Raw genomic sequence first — 23,490 nt, 5'->3', positions numbered from 1 at the left:
GCAGAATCCTTCCACTGCCAGGATAAGGTCGCTCAATTTATTCCCTTCAGTAAGAACAGTGGTGAAAATATACACAGCCCACTTAGCTATTTAGGAACAATCACATAGGCTCCTTTCCAAAAGCTACTCATCCAAAATACATCCCATTTCAAAATCAACTTGAGTCTGAAAATACTGCAAAAATGGAAGTGCTATGAAATGACAGTGAGCAATTACAAGCAGCCAACTCATTATTCAATCAAGAATTTGGCACGATCATAAAACATGTACCATCTATTTTAATGGATCTTAATTCTGTTATCAGCTGAAAATCCAAATTGCAAATTGAACAATGACTAGTGCCCAAAACCTGGTAATTTTCTCAATTTTTTCTGCCTGAGAATACTGTTACAAAGCATGGAAGCACATACAATAACACCCTTGTCATGTGAGATTTGTATATTCTCTAAACTAGTATGTAAATGTCCATAAACCATAATGTTAGCATTTACCCATTTCCAGGTAAGGTAAATGATAATACCTCTCTACATGTCCATTATAGTATGAGTAAAAGATATAGGTTCTCCAAACAGTGAGATAACTCAAATGTTTCACTTATAAGAGCAATATTTGAGAATAAAATATTATCTGGGTTTTTCAACCAGTTTCAAGTAAGGCAAGCTTTCTAGTTACACAGTATTTATGTCTGAAAACTGTCCATTATTAAGTACAAAAAACCAAATTGTTGAAACTACGGATTACAAAGGAGCTTTTTTTAATCTGATTTTTAACCACAGGGTGGCGCTTTCTATCAATCATCACCTTTATTTATCCAAGATAATTCAATATAGTTTATTGTGTAGTGAATTTAGATTATGGTCACTGTGTGAATATCCAAAAATTGTTCTTAAACAAATTAAAAGACAATTTTTACTGGCTTATGCAAGGATGAAGGAAAATTTCACCACTTGCTTTTTCTGGGCACAAGTAGTTCTTGTTACTTTCTACCAGAGCATAATTTTTTGTTATAATAAAAACAACATCAGACTGTACCAATCATTTATGTTTAAATCCAACATTCTCACTATAATGATCTGCCTAAATTATAAACTTAAGATTCTAATATACTTGTACATTATTTCTCATTAATAAAACCTAGATATATATTTAAATGCGAATATCTGCAATGCGGAAAAGCAGATGGCACACTCAGGAATAAATAAAACACATCTACTTCTACTCCAAAGCTCATATCACAATACTAAGTCTGTACTTCACAGAGTGGATGCACTGTGGGAGCAGACGTGGACCAACATAGACGGAATGGGACTTCATCTTTTGTTGAAAATAGAATACATACAAACCAGACCAGTTTTATAAAGTCTATAATTACTTTTCAAATCTAATTTGGCATTTATGTTTCTTTTTCTATAAAATATAAGGCAATAATGGTCATTTTAAAAGGTGGTATTCAAAACTTGAATGAGATAATCTGAACTGTATCTTTAATAACAAAGCTTTCTGGGGAGAACAGTCAAACTGGGCAAAGACAAAAAGTGTATAAAAATAAAGTACTTAACACAACAAATACATTACAATATAGTAGAAAAACTGAAATAAAAAATTACTAAGGAAGATTTTGAAATTAACAAGAAAATACAATCTATTTATGGAAAATGTTTGACTTTATTTAGCTTCCCATTTTTTTAGGTATTTACTCTTAGGCAAAACCATAATGCTCTACAAGTAGTTCCTTTCATTTTTTAATACCTGGGGTGTCTTAAATTTGAATTTACTTTCCTTGGCCTTTAAGCGATAAAAGGCTTATTACTTAGTGCTCAGATATTTACTCTTAAAACTTATCTCCCCTCCTTTATTCAATTGGCCTCCACTTAAATACTGTTACCATCTCATTATTTTAGTGAACACAGCATAATACTTACCATATCCCCAAAGTGCTAGTAAATTGGAAGCACCTGTGTAAGGATTTCAGCCTTTAACATTCACTTATACTTTAACCCCACCGAAGCAATCCACCACAAGTTCAAGCATGTTGACTCTAGGACTAAACTTTTTAAACTCTCCCCTGTGCCCAGAAGTAAAACAATAAAGATTAAGGGGCCTGTGGCTAATTCTCGATGGAAAAGCAATCTAACTGATAAGTAACAAAAGCTATTTGAACATTATAAAAGTTACCCTTATCAACTGTTAGATGAGGTGGTAAGTCCATATAGCTGGACTACCTGTAAGTGGGAAACTGTCAGGAAGATGTTTCTCAAAAAGCAAAACTGGAGTTTCTGGGGACTTCCGCCAAATGGAGGCATACGTGGAAGCACTGCGCCTTCTTGCACAACCAAGTTTAAAAACGACAAAGTTTTAGCAACAAAAACGCAGCCAAACCACAGAAAACTGAACTACACGGAAGTCTGACAACAACGAACCCTTCAGCCAAACCAGTAAGAGGGGCAGAGCCAGCAGCAGAGCGGGGTAGGGCAGGAAAGATCCACCTGACCTACCTGGGTGTATGACCCAGGTCCACCAGCAGCCATGGGCGGATCCCAGGTGTGAAGAAGCGAGCAGACCTACTGAAGGCGCAAGGTGGTGGACCCACTGAGGGCGCAAGAGGGTGGAACCATTGAGAGCTGATCGTGGTAACACATTCGCATGCAGATAAACCGGTAAAGGAGCAAGCGGAGAGACAGACCTTGCAGGCCCCAGCAGCAGGAAGCAGCAGAGGGAACTGCTATTGTCCCTCTCTGACCCCGCCCCTACATACAGTGTCACAAACCACCACCTGGGTGGCCCCCCTGGTGAACAACTAAGACTCCGCTCCTCATACCTAACAGGCACGAACAGATCAAAACATGGCTCAAGAACAACTCAGACCCCCAGAGCCCATAACTCTAAATGATGAAGAAATAGCCAAACTTTCAGATGCACAGTTCAAATCACTGATGATCAGGATGCTCACAGAACTGGTTGATTTTAGTCAAAAATTAGAGAAATATATGAAAGCTAAACTAATTGAAATGAATGGTAATGCACAGGAAACCAATAGTAATGGAAAGGAAACTGGGACTCAAATCAAAGGAGTGGACCAGAAACAGGAAAAAAATGAGCAAACAGAAAAGGATGAAGAAACAAGAATTCAAAAAAATGAGGAGAGGCTTAGGAACCTTCAGGACATCTTTAAACCTTCCAACATCCGAATTATAGGGATACCAGAAGGGGAAGAGGAACAGCCATGAGTGGAAAACTTATTTGAACAAATAATGAAGGAGAACTTCCCCAGTTTGGCAAAGGCAATAGACTTCCAGGAAATCCAGGAAGCTCAGAGAGTCCTAAAGAAGTTGGACCCAAGCAGGAACACACCAAGGCACACCATCATTACATTAGCCAAGATTACAATGAAGGAGAGAATCCTAGAAGCAGCAAGAGATAAGGGGACAGTCACTTACAAAGGAGTTCCCATCAGACTGTCAGCAGATTTCTCAAAAGAGACCTTACAGGCAAGAAGGGGCTGGACAGAAGTATTCCAAGTCATGAAATCCAAAGACCTACATCCAAGATTGCTCTATCCAGCGAAGCTTTCATTTAGAATGGAAGGGCAGATAAAGTGCTTCCCAGATAAGATCAAATTCAAGGAGTTCATCATCACCAAGCCCTTATTATATGAAATGTTAAAGGGACTTACCTAAGAAAAAGAAGATAAAAAAGATGAACAGTGAAAGGACAGCAAACTCACAGTTATTAACGACCACATCTAAAACAAAAGCAAACTAAGAGGACAGCTAGATCAGGAGCAGAACCATAGAAATGAAGATCACATGGAGGGTTAGGAACAGGGGAGTGGGAGGAGGAGAAGGGGGGAGAAGGTACAGAAAATAAGTAGCATAGATGGTAGGTAGAAAATAGATGGGGGGGCAAGAACAGTATGGGAAATATAGAATCTAAAGAACTTGAGACACGTGGTCATAAACTAAAGGGGGGGAATGGTGGGGGGTGGAGGGGAATGAAGAGGGGAAATAAAACTGTAATGGCATAATTAATAAAAATATATTTTAAAAATAATTTTAATAATATATTTTTAAAAAGAAAGCAAAACTGAACTGTATGGAATAAAGAGCACTGAAAATGGTAAATATGTAAGTAAACATAACTTTTTTTCCTCATTTTAAATTTCTTTGAAACAGTTTTTTCTTTATTCTAAATATTCTTTAAAACAACAGTGATTCTCTTGGGATAGTGGGAAGATAGGACTCCTCACTACTTTTCATTTCAGTACCTTGTCAAATCTACAGTCAATATAGAGTGCTGGCTAGTTAGAATTTCTTTGCCTCATCAGATGCTCCTCCCAATCTGCACTGGAAAACTGTTATGACAGATCGCATTAGAAAGTTCCTTGGCCTTCAAGATTCTAGTCCAGTATAGCTGAAGTACTAAAACCTCCAGGAGTCTGGAGAAAGCAAGAAGAGGCTGAATATATTCTCTTAACTTTCCTTCTGTTAGAAAATGTTGAAAAAATAGTTTTTCACAAACCACTGTAATTCAAACAATGAATCAAATGCCTAAAGAAATGTGAGAATTTCCAAACTTATACATAGAACTAAATAGAGAAAAAAATTGCTTTGTATAACCTAGTTTTTTAAAGACCCTTGAAAATATATCCTTTACAAGAAGCAAGGGGGAAAAAGGGGAATTCTTTTAGTTATAAGTAAATATATTATGTTATACGATGCTATCCTGTATTACGTCACTTCATTTAAGCTACAGAATAGGCAACACTATAAAACAAAGTACAGCCTGGTAGCAGCACACTCTAAGAACTGACTACCCACAGATAATTTCTACATTTCTGGACCATTGATATTCATCCATTTATTTCAATTTCAATAAATGTCTTAAGAAAAATTAAATATTGGTTCAATTCATCACAAAATATCTCACCCAAAATCAACTTAAGAAAACATAACATTAAATAAAAGGCAAAGTCATTCAAAGCTATCAACCCAAGTATATATCTTACCTTGGCTTAAAATTGCACAGCCCTTTTCAAACCAATAATAGGTGCGTAATTATTGGGGGGAAAAAAGCAACTGCATTTAAAGGGATGATTTTACAATATTACCTTTTGATATATAGGACTAGGTGAAAACCACAAACACATAACACATAACACAATTATATATGAAGATTCTACATGACATGTCAAAATCAATTATACAGTAGAATTTTAAAAATATAAGAATATATGTGTGGGTTTGGTTTTTTGTTTGTTTACCTGTTTTGCAATTTCCCTTAAACAGGCTACTCCTTGTTCAAAATTAGCGAAAGCTACTGAGCCAAACTTCTGATATTCAGGGAGTGGTCTGATTTTTATTGTCGCTTCTGTTATCACACCAAGAGTTCCTGAAAAAGAAGGGGGAATCATCCAATATATCATATGCCAATTTTCTAAATCATATTTAAATCTATTTTATCTACTTATTCAATTAATTTATTCTATTATTATATTTAAATCTATTAGATCTATTCTGTGGAAATAATGGCTAATCAAGTTTTCCTAGAAAAACTAAGCAATTTTATAATTTCTAAAAAAAGTTTTGAGAATACATTTTTCTTGGTTACATATAAATACTTTAAAACAATTTTTTTAAGGTAACCTTTCTCCAAGAAGGTTACTTTTAAGTAGTTTTAAAAGTATTACAACTTACTAAAAGAAAAAGAAATACTTGAAAAACAACATGTTTTATATATCATATCCGCTCATATAAAAGTATATATTGATATTTGTGCCTATTATTACCATGAGAACAATTTATTGGGGCATAAAGAACTTAATTTTCCATGAGACCTTTAGATGATAGAAGAAAAGAGAGGGACTATTACACCTTGCCTTTTTCCCTAAGAATTAGTATGAAGAAAAGACAAAGGCAAGGGAGGTGCCCTTATGTGAAACAAAAAAAAAGATATTTCAGAGACAAAAATTACCATAAATATATAGCACAAGAGGACCACCAATAAAACAAATGTTCTTTTTCCATTATACGGGGGAACTGGGGGGCAAATGAGAGCCGAAATAAACAAGCTAAATACAACCACGTGATCTAACAGCAATGCTACAACAGTTGAAGAGACATGGTTAAAACAATTGTATTCACAAGCCTAGCTTTCAAATCCAGTGGTTCCTGATATACAAATGGTAGAAATTACTGTTAACACTATTAGTAAACTGCTTGCAAATCATAAAAATGAACAAAGAGGGAAATCTTTGAAACTGTAAAACAATTACAACACCAGAAATAAATGAAAAGTATCACAAAAATCAAAGCTTCCAATAAATTTATAGTATACCTAAAATAAAATGTCAATATATAATACAAGATTAAAAACTACTAAGTCCACCAAAAGTAAATTATATTACATTAGATCACAATATATTTATCACATAATAGGAGATTTCTTACTGAAATATCAAATATGGCCCTATTATGACTTGTAAAAATCAAAGCTTTGCACACCTGGCCCAATGAATATTTAAATTAAAAAATATATCTCATGCATTTTAAACGGTAACACAAGTGACTAGACTTTCTTTCATTTTAGTATCTTTGTTGAGATATAATTCAGACCATAAAATTTTACCCATTTAAAGTATAAAATTCAATGGTTTTTAGTATATTCACAGATATATGTAACCATCATCATAATCAAGCTTAGAACATTTTTATCACCCCCAAAAAGAAACTCATCAAACAATCATTCTCCATTTCCCCCACATCCCTCAGTCCTAGACACCCACCTATCTACTTTCTGTCTCTAATCTGGACATTACAGACAAATAGAATCTTAGACTATATGGTCTTTTGTGATGGTTTCTTTCCCTTAGATAATGTTTTCACAGTTCAATCATGTTATAGCATGTAATAAGTACTCTGTTCCTTTTTAATAGCTGAATGGTATTCCACTGTACGTAATAACTCATTCTGTTTAACCATTCATCAGTTGAGGGACATTTGGGCTTGCATTATTATTTATTTATTTTTTTACTATTTTACCAGTTTACTATAAAAGGGCACAACTCAGGAACAGTCAGATGGAAGAGATGCACAGGGCAAAATGTGGGGAGAAGGGTACAAAGTTTCCATGCCCTCTCCAGATAAAACACCCTCCCAGCACCTCCAGGCGTTCACCAACCTGGAAACTCTCTAAAACCCCTATTTTAGTAATTTTTAGGTAAGTTTCATTACATAGGCATGATCACTTAAGCCACTGGCAACTGGTGACTACTGTACGTTGCCACATAGAATGCGCTCCTGTGTATAATGTGCACCAGGTTTTTGTTGAGAATTATATATGGGATTATTATACCCATTATTATACCGATGGTATGTAATTATTATACCCATGTATAATGTGCATCCTTATTTTTCCCTCAAAAATTTGGGCAAAAAACCTGCACATTATACACAGCAAAATACAGTAATTCAGTGTTCAGCCTCTCTTCCCTACCCAGAGGTCAGGGGACAGGGCTAAAAGTTCCATAGGTTTCCATTTTGTGGCTGTTATAAATCATGCCACTATGAATATGTGTACAAGTTATTGTGTGGACAGAGGTTTTCCTTTGTATGGGATATATACATGAAGAAAATTTCAGGATGATCTTTTACCCCATTCCAAGTAACACCTGCCCCTCAGTTACCTTTGACTGAGGCTAAGTTTCAGGTGAGTGCAGCCAAAAGGTGGGGGGCAGGGGGGAAAGGCTCACTTCTCTCACTCAGCTTTAAATGATGGGATAGAGCCTCTACTTTAGAATAGTGTGCTAATACTGGCGTCCCAGTCACCTTTATCTTGGCTTGTAAAGGGCTGGAATCTTACCAGAAGAAGCAAACCAAGAAGACCTTTCCTCCCTCCTTCCCCCTAGCACTCAGCTCCTAAAGCAAGGGTGTCCTTAGAGAAAATCATGCCACTGTTCTCCCTGCACCCACACCTCCAGAGCTGCAGGCTGAAACTTTGTCTAAGGGGGAAAACACACCATAAAACAGCTCCAGATTTCTTTTCAAAGGCAATTCGTTTATTTGCAATAGAGCGTGGAGCATTTCAATAGCCAGTAGTTTAATCAATCATGGTTATGTAATGAAACTCTGTAAAAGAGTAGGGAATGTGGTAAAAGGTAATGGGGAGGACCTGAGACTTACAAAGGAGTAAGCAAAACTATAGGCCCACTAGTTTGCCTGGGTAGAAACAGTAGGGTTACAGAAAGTCTTAGATAGAGCAATCAGACAAGAAAAAAAGGCATCAGAATAGGAAAGGAAGAAGTAAAACTGTCTCTATTTGCAGGTGACAAAAAATTCTATATACAGAAAATCCTAAAAGCTCTCAGTGCCCGAAAAGCTCTTAAAATTAACCAATGAATTCAGTATAGTTAAAAGACACAAATTTAACATAAAAATCAATACCATTTTATACACTAACAATGCATTTTATAAAAAAGAAATAAACTGATCCCACTTACAATAGCATCAAAACAATAAAATATTTAGGAATAAGTTTAACCAGGGAAGTGAAAGGTCCCTACCCTGAAAACTGTAAGACATTGATGAAAGAAACTGAAGAAGACACAAATACGATAATTTAGAAAGGTACCCTATGTTCATGAATTGGAAGAATTGACATTGTTAAAATATCAATACTAACAAAAGCCATCTATAGCTTCAATGTAATACCTATTAAAATTCCAAAGGCATTTTTACAGGGGGAAAAAATACTCCTAAAATTTACAGTAGTGGAAACCACAAAGACTCTGAACAGCCAAAGGACTCTTGAGCCAGAGGTGTCCCACTTGCTGATTTCAAACTATACTACATAAAGCTATAGTAATCAAAACAGTACAGTGCTGGCCTGAAACAAACAGACCAATGGAAAAGAACGGAGAGCCCAGAAATAAACTCAAGTATATACAGTCAACTACTATTTGACAAGGGAGCCAAAAACATTCAATGAAGAACAGACAGCTTTTAGTAAGTGGTGCTGGGAACACTGGATATTCACAAGTTAAGAAAATGAAATGTGACCCCTACTTTACACCATTCACAAAAATTAACTCAAAATAAATTAAAGACTTAAATGTAAAACCTGAAACCATGAAACTCCTCTAAGAAAATATAGGGGAAAAGCTAGTTGACATGAGTCTTGGTAATAGTTTTTGGGAAATCACCTAAAGCACAATCAACAAAATCAACACAAACAAGTGGAACTGTATCAAACTAAAAGGCTTCTGCACAGCAAAAGAAACCATCAACAGTATAGGCAACATACAGAATATACCTATACATAGCAATCGCGTTCACTAGGGGAAGGGAGATACCTGAAAGACAAGGATAGAAGGCAGATTTTCCCCTATACATCCTTCAGTACCTTTCGAATTTTTTACATGTTTGTATGTATTTTAATTCTGTACATATAGTTTACTTATTTAAAAAGTTAATGCTATACACACATGCACACACATATATAATCTTTACATTAGCAAACATGCTTTAAAGTTTTAATTCTACACCCAAATTCTAAGGTACTGGTAAGAAGTGACCATACCTCAAATTTCTGTATACCCAACTGCCTCATGTGTACCACAGGCATTTTAAAGTAGTAAAACCCAGCATGAAACTATCAGTGAGGTTAAGAAAATTAGGAAAATAAGACTTTGTATTATTGCAAGGTTAATGAAATCACCAGAGCAAGTCTAACTATCCAGCTATGAGTCATGCGGGGAAACCAAAATACAGACTGACAGAGGTCATCTTCCATTAAGACATATTCAAATTAAGCCCATCACAAACGGATGCATCTCAATGCACTTTATCAAAATGCTCATTTGTGTGTAGGTTTTATCATATTTATTGATTCTTTTGCTCTGAGAATATTATGTCCATGCAGTGATATAAAATACTTGCTTACATATCGCTTGATTATATGCAGATTATACCAATATTTTATACCAACTTAATTTAATTTTTTACAATAACTCCATGACAGTGTGACAAAATAGAGGCTAGTATGCCTTTCACTTTTCTTTCTGTTTTAATAAAAATGTATTACAATAAAATTTATAATTTTTAAATGTTTCTTCTAAAGAAAATTAAATGCTTCAATTGTTATTATAAAATGCAAGTATTTGATTGAAGCAAATAAAATCTTTCATAATTTGAAAATATACTTTCAGGTGAGTCTAGGAATGAGAAGAGTGGCAGTCATTTGATTCTGAATCTTCTCCCTTTACTCTTCCCCCCAAAACATAAAAATCAACAAAATAAATAAATAACTAAAACTACATAGGAACTACACCTTGAGTATTACTAGGAGACATAATAAAACAAAAAATAAATAAAACCACAACATTTAAATTACCCATAAGTAGAGATTTTTAAAATAATAATAATTCCAACAGACCTCTTAAGCCTTCCAGCTGCTACAAACTTAAAAGAGCAGAAAGCAAGAACAGGCTTAAAAGATTACATATTAGCCCTGGCTGATGTAGCTCAGTGAACTGAGCGTCGGCCTGCAAACCAAAGTGTCACCAGTTCAATTCCCAGTCAGGGCATGTGCCTGGATTGTGGGTATGGTCCCCACTGGGGACGTGTGAGAGGCAACCACACATTATGTTTCTCTTCTTCTCTTTCTTCCCCCATTTCCCTCTGTCTATAAACAAATAAAATCTTTAAAGAAAGATTGCATAGTACATAGCCTTGGAGAGGTTTGAAAATGGGAGGGACCAGAAGTGGCAGCCTTGGAGAAGCAAGAGGAGTATCTTTAGGGGAGCATAATATTTAGAGAAGTGTGGTACTCTTGGAAACAAAACAGTGAAAGGAAAGAATAAAATAAAGAAAAAATACTGCTCTCACAGAGACAAGACGCTATGACTTCTCCTAACAAAACCACCACCAGCCATAAAAAGGAGCACAAGAGAGGGTAGAAGTGAAAGAAAAAAACACTCCCAAACTAGGAACCCTTTCCAAGTAATAAATAGGAACAGAGAAAGGCAAATGAAATCCATTAAAAAAAACTGCGAAAAGCCAGAAAATGTTAAAAAGAGCTTTCCTGCAGGTGAAAAGCTCCTCCTCCCCAAACCAACCTTGATCCTAATGAAAATTGTAACACATTTCAAACTGAATTAAACATTGTCAAACAAGCATCTGTGGATATGAAAAATACTTAAGTCAGAAACATAAACACTAAGAAACAAACATAAGTGGACAAAATATAAGAAATAAGAGATGATTAAACTCAGAAATAGAACAGCAGCAGCAGCAACAAACACAAAAAATGAAAGCTGAGTTGTAAGGAATCCAAAAGAGAACAGAGAATAGATTTAATGAAAACTTAATAAAGGGCACTGAAGGCAGGCAGGAAAATAACCAACAGAAAATGAAATACGAAAAACAAGTCGAGAATAAAGGGCAGAGAAAAACAGTGGTTGATATAGGAAACGAGCAAAGGAAGTCAGATATATGTGTAACTGGTCTCCTGTCCCTGAAGGAGAAAACTCAAAACAACAGGGAAAATCCCTTAATATATACACTACAATACAAACAAAATTTCCATAAATAAAATCTGAACATACACATAGAAAGGGTCCACTGGGCACCAGAGCAAAATGATACAAGACAATAAACTCTGACTTGTTAAAGCATTAAATTTTAATAAATTTTTTTAAAGATTTTATTTGTTTATTTTTAGAGAGGGGAAGGGAGGGAGAAAGAGATGGAGAGAAATATCAATGTGTGGTTGCCTCTCACATGGCCCCCACTGGGGACCTGGCCCACCACCCAGGCATGTGCCCTGACTGGGAATTCAACCAGCAACCAATATTGGTTTGCAGTCCACGCTCAATCCACTGAGCTACACCAGCCAGGACTAAAAGCATTAAATTTTAACAATTAAGAAATTTTAAAAATTTCAGGGCCTCCAGGCAGAAAAAGGAAACAAGCTACAAAGGCAAGAAAGCTGGCATCAGATTTCTTTAAAACAACATACAAAACCAAACCAACAGTGGAGCAGCATTTTCAAAAACAAGGGGCAAAAGTGTGACCTTAAGGATATTTACAACCACTCAAGCTGTCCTGCAAGAATTGAGGTCACAGGAAAACAGTTTAGAACACCCCAGAACTCATAGGATATTCAACTGTGCCTCTCTTGAGGAATCCCCACTAAAGAATGAGCATTATTTAACCAAAAGATGACCAACAAAACTACAAAAAAGAACCAATAGTAGGCATCTCATCTATTTCTTCTACAGAAAAGGCTAAACGGTGGGGTCATGGTTTTTTTAAAAATGTATTATAAAACATTTTTCACATAGAAGTGCAAATGATTGTAAATGTTATACATAGGAAAAGAATCCAGAGCATTTCGAATGCTTTGACTATTATAATTTTAATATATTAATATATTGTGTCACAGCATATATTAATATGTTAATATTAATATATTGATCATGTTACAGCATTTAAAATGAGAAGCTGCTTGTTAAAAAATATGAAAATTTCATTAACAAAAAACAAGACAAAAACACTAAACGTGGTTAGTCACATGTGGAACTCTGTAGGACAGGAAAAATAGGCTTTTAAATGGTAATGTTTTCAAGATTATCCTCAAATGATTTAACTGAAGCAAAAGAATATATTTTTAAAGCTCCAGGAAATGTTTATAATTCACATTTAAGGCCAGGTAATTATTTAGGCAGTTCAAAATAGCAAATACATTTTATAAAAGAATATGATTTCACATAAAATTAGTTCCTCAATCATACTGTCTGTTGGCCTGTATTAAGATGATTCTACATCTACATACACAAAGAAATGGGGATTAGGGACCACAGAGACATGTGTAAAGATCAATAATGCCAAAATAATAAACAACCACAACAGTGATAAATTTAACAGTTAACTTACCTCGTGCTTATAAATTGCTTAGCACAATCTCATTTAATTCTCACAAAAAGCTTATGAAGATGATTACTTTATTACCCCCATATTATAGCTGAGGACATTGGGCATAGAAAATGAGCTAATTGAAAGAGTCACAGAAATATAAGTGGTGAAAACCGGATTGAAATCCAGATCTGATAGACTTCACAGTTTGTGCCCTTAGATCATATGGTACTCTGCATGTACATTTATAATAAAATCTCATTTTAATACAGTAATTTACCCTAGAATAGAATGTTTTTATAAATCATATTTCTTTGCATACTTACTACAATGAGTTTGTCTTCCTTAAATGTATTCAATAATTGATGAGAGGGAAGTAGTCCAGTCTTTTAAATAAAGTTCAAACTACTTTAAAAGGCATACAGGTCATATTATTTCCCTAATAGTAACAGGGTACAGCCAAGAGGGGGACCCCAAATGGTGATTCATGATGGGGACCAGAGCTCAAGGTGTCCAGGAAATCCTATATAGATAAATATATATAGGATGTCCTTACCACCCCCTCAAGCCTGAGCTGGGGGAATGGGACACATGGAGCAGGGCCATTCAGAGCTGTACAGCAACAGCTTTGCAGCTAACCTCTAGCATGATCATTTAGCCTTTAACCTTTAACCGGTTTCATGGATACATTAAATAGCTGTGGCCATGCTTTGAGCCAGGGGGGATGGAAGTGACTTCCACCCAAGAGGTAACTGGGAGGCAGCTCCCCCTGGTTACAGCCCCTGTGTGAGAGCCTGGAGAAGACTGGCTCCATGCCATGGGGACACACCTGCCCAGACTTACAATGGCAGCCCAGTAAAGCTGGAAAAATACAGGAATACTGGCAGGTGTAACTGATTGTAGGAGGAGTCAGAAATGGGGCTGCAGAGGAAGACTGGCGCAGGGATTTAAATGTAGGTAGGCAGCCATGTGGGAGAGAACCAGGTGGCTTTGGCAGAGTGGGGACCCTGTGGCTTTGGGGTACTCCCTTTTGCCTCATGGCTTAGGCAGCAGGAGAGACTTTGCCTGGAAGAAAAGGGGTGAAAGGACTCTTGCTGGTGGGTCATGAGAAGATGCCACATGGTACTGGATTAACTGGAGATCACTGCAGCAAAACAGCTGATGGTGCCAGGAGCCTGAATCACCGACTTCTACTTCTTTTCCTGAGGTACAGTACCCCGGACTAGGGCAGAGGGAGAAGGAAGGACTGTGTGCATCTGTGGGTATTCTAAAGGACTTTCGTATTTTAAGGAAGACATTAAGTCACTACTGTAAGTCTGTATAGATTTTAAATAAATAATTCCTTTTCACAAATCTCTGGCATTGAGAGATGCCTTTCCTTTGGCAGTGGGCATAGCAAACCTAGTGGTGGGTGGACCCCTGGGAAAAAAAGGGAGGTCTTTTCAGTAATAGTATATCGTACACCCCTTCCTTGGGTCTCTCCTATAACATAACCACCTTATAACCTCCACCATTCTAACTGCAGAGCTGCTGCCTATTCCACCCTACAATTAAATCTTATGTTTCCGTTACACTGAAAAACTCCCAGCTTCGTAATGCTAGCGTGGTTCTTTCTCATTTCTAAGCCTGCCCACATGCAGTTCTGCAGGGTAATTCCCTCCCACCTTATTCCCTCAAGCCCATCAGGAGTTATTTTCTCCTTACCAACCTGCAAGGACCACTTTAGGTACGGCCTCTCTTGGGAAGTCTTCTTAATACTCATTAATGTGAACTTTTGTCTATGTTTCCAGTGTTTTCCTCTATCATAGAATTTATCATACTATATTATAATGGTCTATCATTACTAGTGTCCTCGGTGTTCTTGTAGAGAACCTCGCAACCAGACTTTAAAAATGCTAATCAATAGGATTTTCAAAATGTCTGAAGTAGTTACTTGAAAAGATAATTTATATTTATAGAGCTCATTCCAACTATGTATGAAAAGTATAATTATGTTTTAGTACCTAATTATTATTCAGTTTGACATCTGGTGGCAAAAAGTTATATTCTTTTAGTTAACTTTTAGATGATGCAATAGCACAAAAATGTCCAAAATGATAGTAGAGAACTTTATTAAAGTAATTTAACATTTTATTTTTCTCATTAAAAATGTTGTTTTCCTTATAAGGGTATACCAATCGGAAAAGGAGTAAAAACAAACAAGAAAAATAAACAAACACAGGCAACAGTATGGTGGTTATCAAAAGGAAGTGGGGTGGGAGAGCAATAAAGTATAAAGGAGGTCAATTCTATGGTGACATAAGATTTAACTTTGGGTGGTGGGCACACAATGCAATATAGAGGTAACGTGTCATAGAATTGTACACCTGAAACCTATAAAACTTTATTAACCACTGTCATTCCAATAAATTTAATCTAAATATATACTAAAAATAAATAAAAATAGAAGAGTAAAATGGATAGTATACTGACAAAGATTTGTCATTTGTATCTTGATACAAAAAAGATCTAAACTAATCCACTGATTATGACTCAGTATTTGACCTTCAGCATGCTCTAAGAGACACTGTTTTCCCCTCTTTCATGCTAGTGTCAAAGGTTAGAATTTACCCTAGTTTATTATAAATTGCTTTTAATCCATGCATATACCTAAATGTTCCCAAAACCTATCTTTTTTTAAGCTTTTACCACCTTCTGAAGAGTTCCTCTGCTAATTTAGAAACCTTATTTTACTTTATTTCTCTTAATTTAAGAATATCTCTCTCTACCATTCTAAGAATTAAAAAATAAGCCCACATTCACCTTCAATTCACAGTGTCCAGGTAACAGTGAGTTTGAAAAATAAAAGGATGATTAGTTTTCTTTCTGAATGGTACAGGAATTGAATGTTTGGAGTAAAATAAAACATTACATTCTAATCTACACAGCACCAAATAGTTAAGCAAAGGATATTACTTAAGTAGTGACAAAAGAAAAGACCAACATTAAGTTTAAAAGTATATGAATTAACAGAATTCGAAATTCTACTTCATAAAGCAAATAGCAATTACAGATATAGAAAGACAAGACAATAAAACAACACTTTATCAGTCCTTTCCCCTAATTATTCAGACAACATAAAAGAATATTATAACATAAAATGTTAAAGCAAAGCATTTTAAACCCTAACAACTACTTTTCTCAATATTATTAAGAACTAACTGTAAGAGAAAAATCAAATAAAACCAAAAAACAAGCTATCTCTAAAATTATAATAAAGAAAAATGTAAAAAGGTTAATAAATGTTTTCATAATAAAAACTTTATGAAGTACTACTAAAGTAATAAAACTTTTTAAAAATCACTATTCTTTAAATATATATGTCTTTCTTTCAAAGATCTAATATCACACATTTTCACAACACTGAGTCACTAACCTGTATTTTTTTAATAATAAATCTGCAGTAATATTTACCTTCAGATCCCATGATGAAGTGATGGATATCAGGGCCTGTTGACATACGAGGTCCTTGACAGCTTTTTTCTATTATTCCTCTAGGTGTTACCATTTTTATATGAACCACCTGTTTAATACAATGCACGATGTAAATTCTAGACATATGGCGGTGAATGTTGTGTGTACATGTACACACATCCATATATTTATATAAAACACTGTGTTTTAAATATTGGGTTATGTGATAAATGTTGATGCCCTTCAGAATTCTAATGTCTTTTAGTAATTCTCAGACTAAAAATAAATTTTATGAACTTTAAAAGAGGAGCAGATCTAAGATTCTTATTGGTTTAGGTATATTTATCATCTTAAGGACACCTCAAGTACATTTCTTTAAACCAAATTTAATCTTGGGTTATGCATATGGCAAAGAACTAAAGGACAGAAAATATAAGCAATGGCCATATTTTATTAGGTTCATTCTTTCACTTATTTAACAATATTTATGAAATACTATTATTCATGACAAAACTACTCTAGATGCTTAGAATACTAAAAAAAATTATTTTCTCCTTATCCCCTCCTTCAACTTATCTAATCTGCCTACTTACAAGGAAAGAGTGAAAAGAATGCACTGTTAATTATGATCAGGTCAAACTTGGGATGAAGAATTGAGATGGAGCGACTAAGTTAAAGAGAGGGAGGGAAGACGTGTGCAATCCATCTGTGAGGCGTGTTTCACCTGGGTGAGAACGCAAGTATACTGGGGCAGCGGGTGGGGGAGTGTGGTCATTCAAAAATAGCTCCTGAGATCTGAATCAGAAATGCTTACATAAAAATCCAACACATTTTTATAGAATGGTTTTTAGACAAATAAATAAAAGTAGCCTGCGTTATGGAAGAAAGTGAGAAGAAAGTATCAACAAGCAACTTACAAATATAAGAAATAAGTATTGCACAGAGATCATTTTAAAAGTTTACATTTACTAGCAATTAAAGAAATAAAAAGTTAAGAGAAAATATAAATAAAGAGTCCAATTATAAATATTCTCATAATGCTAGCGGGAATGTCAATTGGCACACATTTCCTATAGAGCAATTTGGCTATAAGGATCCAAAGACTTGAAAATGCATAAGCATCTTGATACAACAATTCAAGCTCTAGGATTTACCCAAAGAAAACAAAGATGTATGCTAACAAATATTACTAAAGTGGATATTCCCCTTTGTTTTCTATAATTTTGAAATCTGAAATAACTTAAATGTTCATTAATAGCTACAAATGGAACAAATGATACCTAATTCTGAACCAGAATCCCCACAGTTACACTAATATCAAAGTAACTCCTGGATCAGCTAAAACAAAGTGGTGTACATGCAAAACCTTAGCGGTTATACTGCCACTTACTAGAACATTTTAATTCAGGCTCTTTCTACACAAAAAGTTCTTTCAGAAAAAATAAATATAAAAACCTATAAGGCAAAAAAATAGAAATGACAAGATCACCTAATTAAATTGATTAAAATCTTCGTAGAGTTGAACACCAAAGCTCCATGAGGATTATAAAGTAGTATTTATATGTAAGTCAGAGACTATGAAGCATTTACAAAACTTAAATATCAGTCACCTGAGAAGGAGCACCCTTAGTAATGACCATTGCGTCTTTTAACTTTTCTATCATACAGTCAGTGTTACCATAATCAAGAGAAGTATACTTCTGAGAGGACTCTACCATCCAACTCAATTTTTAAAGGCTTTCATCATTTTATAATAATCTCTATATAGTAATTAGTTACTACATAATAAATTAGAAAAAATTACCAGGTCTTCAATATTGCCATATATATTCTTCTTCATGCCTGATGCCCGAGTAGCCACCCATCCTCCCACAGTGCTGAATTCCATGGAATCTGGTTCATGACCTGTACAATAACCACTTTCTTTAAGCTGAAAAACAAAAATGCAATGTCTTACTAGTGAAAATGGTCCCATTTCACACAGCACTCAACACATTAACTCTCTCGACTTTAAAATTCCCATATGTCCCTGGAATCTGGACTCATTAAAAGCTATATAGAAAAAGAAATACTTCTTTATCATATTTATCCAAAAAAATTTTGAAGTTTTTGCCTCAAGGAAAACTTCACAAAACTAAAAATTGTGATCCAAAAGACAGTTGTATTTTCCACAAGTTGACCATCCAATCTTACTCCTTATATCCTTTTATTTTAAAGCCAACTACCCTCCCTACTTTTTTCCCACAAAGAGACCATTTAAATACTTATGGAGATCAGATTATGCTTAAACAACTGCCAACTTCACCTAAACACTTCCAATAAATAAAGCACTTAATCTCTGTTCTCCCTACCCTAATATAATATGCAGCAGGCCTGCAGAAAATCCAAGCAAATTGCCTGTACTTAATTCTCTCAAGGAGTCATGTGTTTTAATGTACAGCCATCTGGCTAGGTTTCTTGCATGTAATACTGTCATTGATTTGCGATGCAGATCATGCATTCCTGTACATTAAATAGTCACTTGTTTCTCATTTTTCTAAATTAGTTTGGCTTTGCCATCTGCACAGCACCTGAGGTTGAGTGGGTACCCTTTACTGCAACAACACCAAAACCATTCCACTGAAATCATTTTAAAGATCCAGCCATCTCGCGTCAAACAGTTACAGACACCACCATCTGCATACCCACTGTCTGCTGCACTCAAGCCCATCAATCTGCGTTGACCATTTGATAGTCGTCCAGTTAAGCAACTGCTTCTATTTTTCAAGTAAGCCATGCGTAGATGTAGAATATGTCAGCTATGTTTGTATACACATATTTAAGTATGGTATGAAAGTTGTAATCCAAAATTTGAGGGCCAATTCAGTTAAACATAATTTGTTAGCTTCTGTGACACAAGCAATATAATTTACCTTTTCTAGTTTTGTTGCTAGGAAAACAAGGCTTAAAAATATATCAATTGTTACATAGGATTTTTTTTTACCAAATACTTAATAAATTTATTTAATTTTAAGAGATTAATAACCACCCACAAGTGGGTAGCTTAAATATATGACTGAACAGGTAAAAATAAAGACTACCAGACTGCTAATATTTCTTCCCTAATTCCCAAACAATCTACATTCATATTATTTACTCTCAAAAGGCTACTGTTAGTCAAATGTTCTAAAATTAGGAGAAAGAAAAGACATTCATGAAGGACTTAGATATGCTAGTACTGAACAGGGAGTTTCCACATATTCTCATGACAAAAACTTCCACATTACATAGTCAGAAGCAAATACACACCTAACCTATTTCTGTGAGTGCACACAGAGTACTGAAAAGTACATACAAGAGAGGAAACTACCCAGAATCAGAGAAAAAAATAATCCAAAAGGATCAGAGAACAGACTGGGAGAATATACTTGCAAAAGATATATCTGATAAAGGACTGTTACCCAAAATATACAAAGAACTCTTAAAACCCAACAATAAGAAAACAAACAATCCAATTTAAAAATGAGCCAAAAACATTAACAGAGACCTTACCAATGATAGCAAGATGCTTTACATCATATGTCATCAAGGAAAGGTAAAATAAAACATCAGTGAGACAGCATTATAAACCTATATAAACAGCCAAACTCCAGAACAAATGCTAGTGAGAATGTGGGGCAATAAAAACTCTCATATAATGTTAGTCAGGATGCAAAATGGTACAGCCACTTTGGAAGACAGTTGGCTGATACATCTCTTAAAGTATAATCTAGTAACTGAACACCTTGACATTTACTCAAAGGAGCTGAAAACTTACGTTCTTATAAAAATCTGCACACAGATATTTACAGCAGCCTAACCATATATTGCCAAAACTTAGAAGCAACCAAAATGTCCTTTAGAAGGTGAAGGAATAAATAAACTGTGGTATATCTAGACAATGGAATATTATTCAGTGCTAAAAAATAATGAGCTATCAAGCCATAAAAAAGATATGGAGGCCCCTTAAATGCATGAAAAAAGCTAATTTAAAAAGGCTACATATTCTGTGAACCCCTGTATGACATTCTAGAAAAGGCAAAATTATTTAGACAATAAAAAGATCAGTGGTTGCCAGGGAGATGATCGGGCAGAACACAAGATTTTTAGGGTTTAAAAACGTTCTGTATGATATTATAATGAGAAATATATGCCATTATATATTTGTCCAAACCCACAGAATGTACAATAGCAAGGAGGAACTCTAAGATAAACCCTGGACTTTGAGTAATTATAATATGTCAATGCAGGTTCAATCTTGGTAAAATATCATTCTGGTGATTGAGGGAGGCTATGAATATGTGGGGGTAGGGGGCACATGGGAACTCTCTCTGAACATCCCTATCCCTTTTGTTGTAAACTTAGAACTGCTTCTAAAAAATGAAGTGTTTTTTTAAAAGACATTTTCAGACAAAGGAGAAAGAATTCATCGACAGTAAAGATATGTTAAAAGAAGTCCTCCAAGCAGTAGGTAAATTACACAGGATGAAATTAAAGGTACTAGGAAAGGGTAACTAGATGGGCAAATATGTAAATTTTTTCTTATTATTTAAATATCTTTAAAGATAATTGCCTTTTCAACAAAAACAAAACAACATATTAATAGGCTTTACAAGTAAAGTGACAATAATTGCACAAAGGAGACCAGGGAAGAGGGAAGTATAATATTGTAAGGTTCTTATACTGAACTCTGAAATGTCATTTTATCACTTCAAGGTACATTTTCAAGTTAAACATGTATAGACACTAAATCAACCCTTAAAATAACAAAACAAAAAGTTATAGCTAATAAAGAAACAAAGAAAATAAAATGGTACCATAAAAATATTAATGAAAAAGGTAATAAATGCAGGGATAAAATAACTAACAACAAATGGGAAATGTAGAAAACAAAAGGCAAGATGCCAGACTTAAACTGAACCACATATTGAAGGTAAATGGTCTAAACACCCCAATTAACAGGTATAGTTTGTCAGGTTAAATAAAAAGACCCAATTTCTGCTGTCCACAGAAAAAAAAGCACTTTAAATAAAAGAAAAAAATTATCTATAAGTAAAAGAATAAACTAGGAAAAAGCTACACCTTGCTAAGAATAGTCAAAAGAAAACTGGAATGGCTGCTTTAATATCAGATGAAGCAGATTTCAGGACAAGAAACAGTATCAGGAAGAAAGAAAGGTCACTTCATACTGACAAAATGGTTCTTAATCAAGGAGACACAATAATCATAAGCACCTATTCCCCTAATAACAGAGCTTTAAAGTATATGAAATAAAAACTAATTAAAACTGCAAGAAAAAATAGATCTATAATGAATGATAGCTGAATATTCTAATTCCCTTCTCTCAAAATTGATTTAAATAGACAGAAAATAAGAAAAAATATCAAAAGTCTGAACAACACCATAAATTAATTGACCTAAAAGACATTTACAGACCACTCCAACCAAAACCAGCAGAAGACACACTCTTCTAGAGTGCACGTGAAACATTTATAAGATACACAATAATGTGGACCATAAAACAAGTAAGAATTAATTTGAAAGCTTTTAAGACATATAAAGTATGTTTTCTGATCACAATAGAAATAACACAGAAATCAATAACAGAAGGATATCTGGAGAAATTCCCCAATTATTGGCAACTAAATAATAATTTGTAAGCATCCCATGTGGTCAAAGAAAAAAATCAAAAGGGAAGTAGAAAATATTTTGAAATAAAATAAATACACATATCAAACTTTGCAGAATACCAATGAAGTAATAGTTGGAAAAACGTAAAGTACTGAAACCTACATTAGAGAAGAAAAATAGTAAGTTACCTCATATTCCATCTTAAAACACAAAAATCATTCGACAAAACTGAACATGTATTTCTAATAAAAACTCCCTGCAAACTAAGAGAGAATGAACTTTCTCAGATTAATAAAGGACCACTACAAAAAAAACGTATAGTTAACATCATAATTAATTATAAAGAACTGAATGCATTTTTCCTAAATCAGAACAAGACGAGCCAGTCCATTCTCACTTCTTTTTGAACTTGTATTAAAGGCCAGCACAATGAGAAGAGAAAAGGAAATAAGGCATACAGATTAGAAAGGAAGGAGTAAAACCATCTTTATTCTCAAAGGACACAGTCATATATGTAGATAATCCAATGAGAGCTACAAGAAAACTTTTAAAATTAATTAGTGAATTTAGCAAGGCTGCTAAATATAAATAAGATCTCTATAAAAAATCAACTGTATTTCTATATACTAATAGAACACTCAGAAATTGAAAACTTCAAAAAATATTATTTACTATATATACAATATTTAGAAACAAATCGCATTTTAAAAATATGAAAGATTTGTACACTGAAAACCAAAAGACACTGCAGAGAGAAATTATATACCAAGAAAAACCCCTAGAGACATTCCATGTTCATGGGTCAGAAGAATCAATATTGTTAAGATGTAGGTTCTAGCCCTGGCTGGTGTGGCTCAGTGGATTAAGCACCCACCTGCAAACCAAAGGGTTGACGTTTCAATGCCCAGACAGGGCACATGCCTAGGTTGCGGGCCAGGTCCCCAGTGTGGGGGCACATGAGAGGCAACCACACATTGATGTTTCTCTCTCTCTCTCCTCCTGCCTCCCTTCCCCTCTAAAAATAAATAAAATCTTAAAAAAAAAAAAAAGATGTGAGTTCTCCCCAAACTGATAAAGAATTAATGCAAATCTAATCAAAATCCCAACAGGCTATTTTTACAGAAATTAACAAGCTGGTTAAAAACTTCACATGAAAGTTCAAAGACCCAAGAATTGCCAATACAACTCTGAAAAAAATTTATGATAAATCTACAATAACCCAGACAATATGGCACTGGCATAAAGACAGGCAATAGATCAGTGGGACAAAACAGAGTCCCAAACTAGAAGCACACATAAATGTACAAGAGACTTCACGTTTTTATGATGATACAAAGTCAATGCAGTAAAGAAGGGATATATTACTTAACAAATGGTGCTGGAATAACTAGATAGCCACGTGTTATAAATAAATAAATAAATAAAAATAAAACATGAATCTGTTCTTTGCACCAAACACAAACATTAACTCAAAAATCTC

At 34.6% G+C, this 23,490-nt stretch overlaps 1 protein-coding gene across 3 annotated transcripts in view; it reads right to left on the bottom strand.

Annotated features, from left to right (window-relative positions):
• AGPS (alkylglycerone phosphate synthase) overlaps positions 1–23,490 on the bottom strand; it is a 148,387-nt gene that overhangs the window by 53,555 nt on the left and 71,342 nt on the right. For all 3 annotated transcript variants that reach the window (XM_037130012.2, XM_037130013.2, XM_053665081.1), the window contains 3 exons: positions 18,166–18,291; positions 16,362–16,470; positions 5,261–5,388 (listed from right to left, as the gene is read on the bottom strand). In XM_037130012.2, coding sequence (XP_036985907.2) covers positions 5,261–5,388; positions 16,362–16,470; positions 18,166–18,291 — 363 coding nt within the window. The remainder of the gene's footprint in view (positions 1–5,260; positions 5,389–16,361; positions 16,471–18,165; positions 18,292–23,490) is intronic.

This window comes from Artibeus jamaicensis, unplaced genomic scaffold (genome assembly GCF_021234435.1).
Source record: "Artibeus jamaicensis isolate MK-2021 breed Jamaican fruit bat unplaced genomic scaffold, CSHL_Jam_final contig_391, whole genome shotgun sequence".
Lineage (NCBI taxonomy): Eukaryota > Metazoa > Chordata > Mammalia > Chiroptera > Phyllostomidae > Artibeus > Artibeus jamaicensis.
Note: the sequence above shows the minus strand (reverse complement) of the source record. Positions and strands in the feature narration are given on the sequence as shown.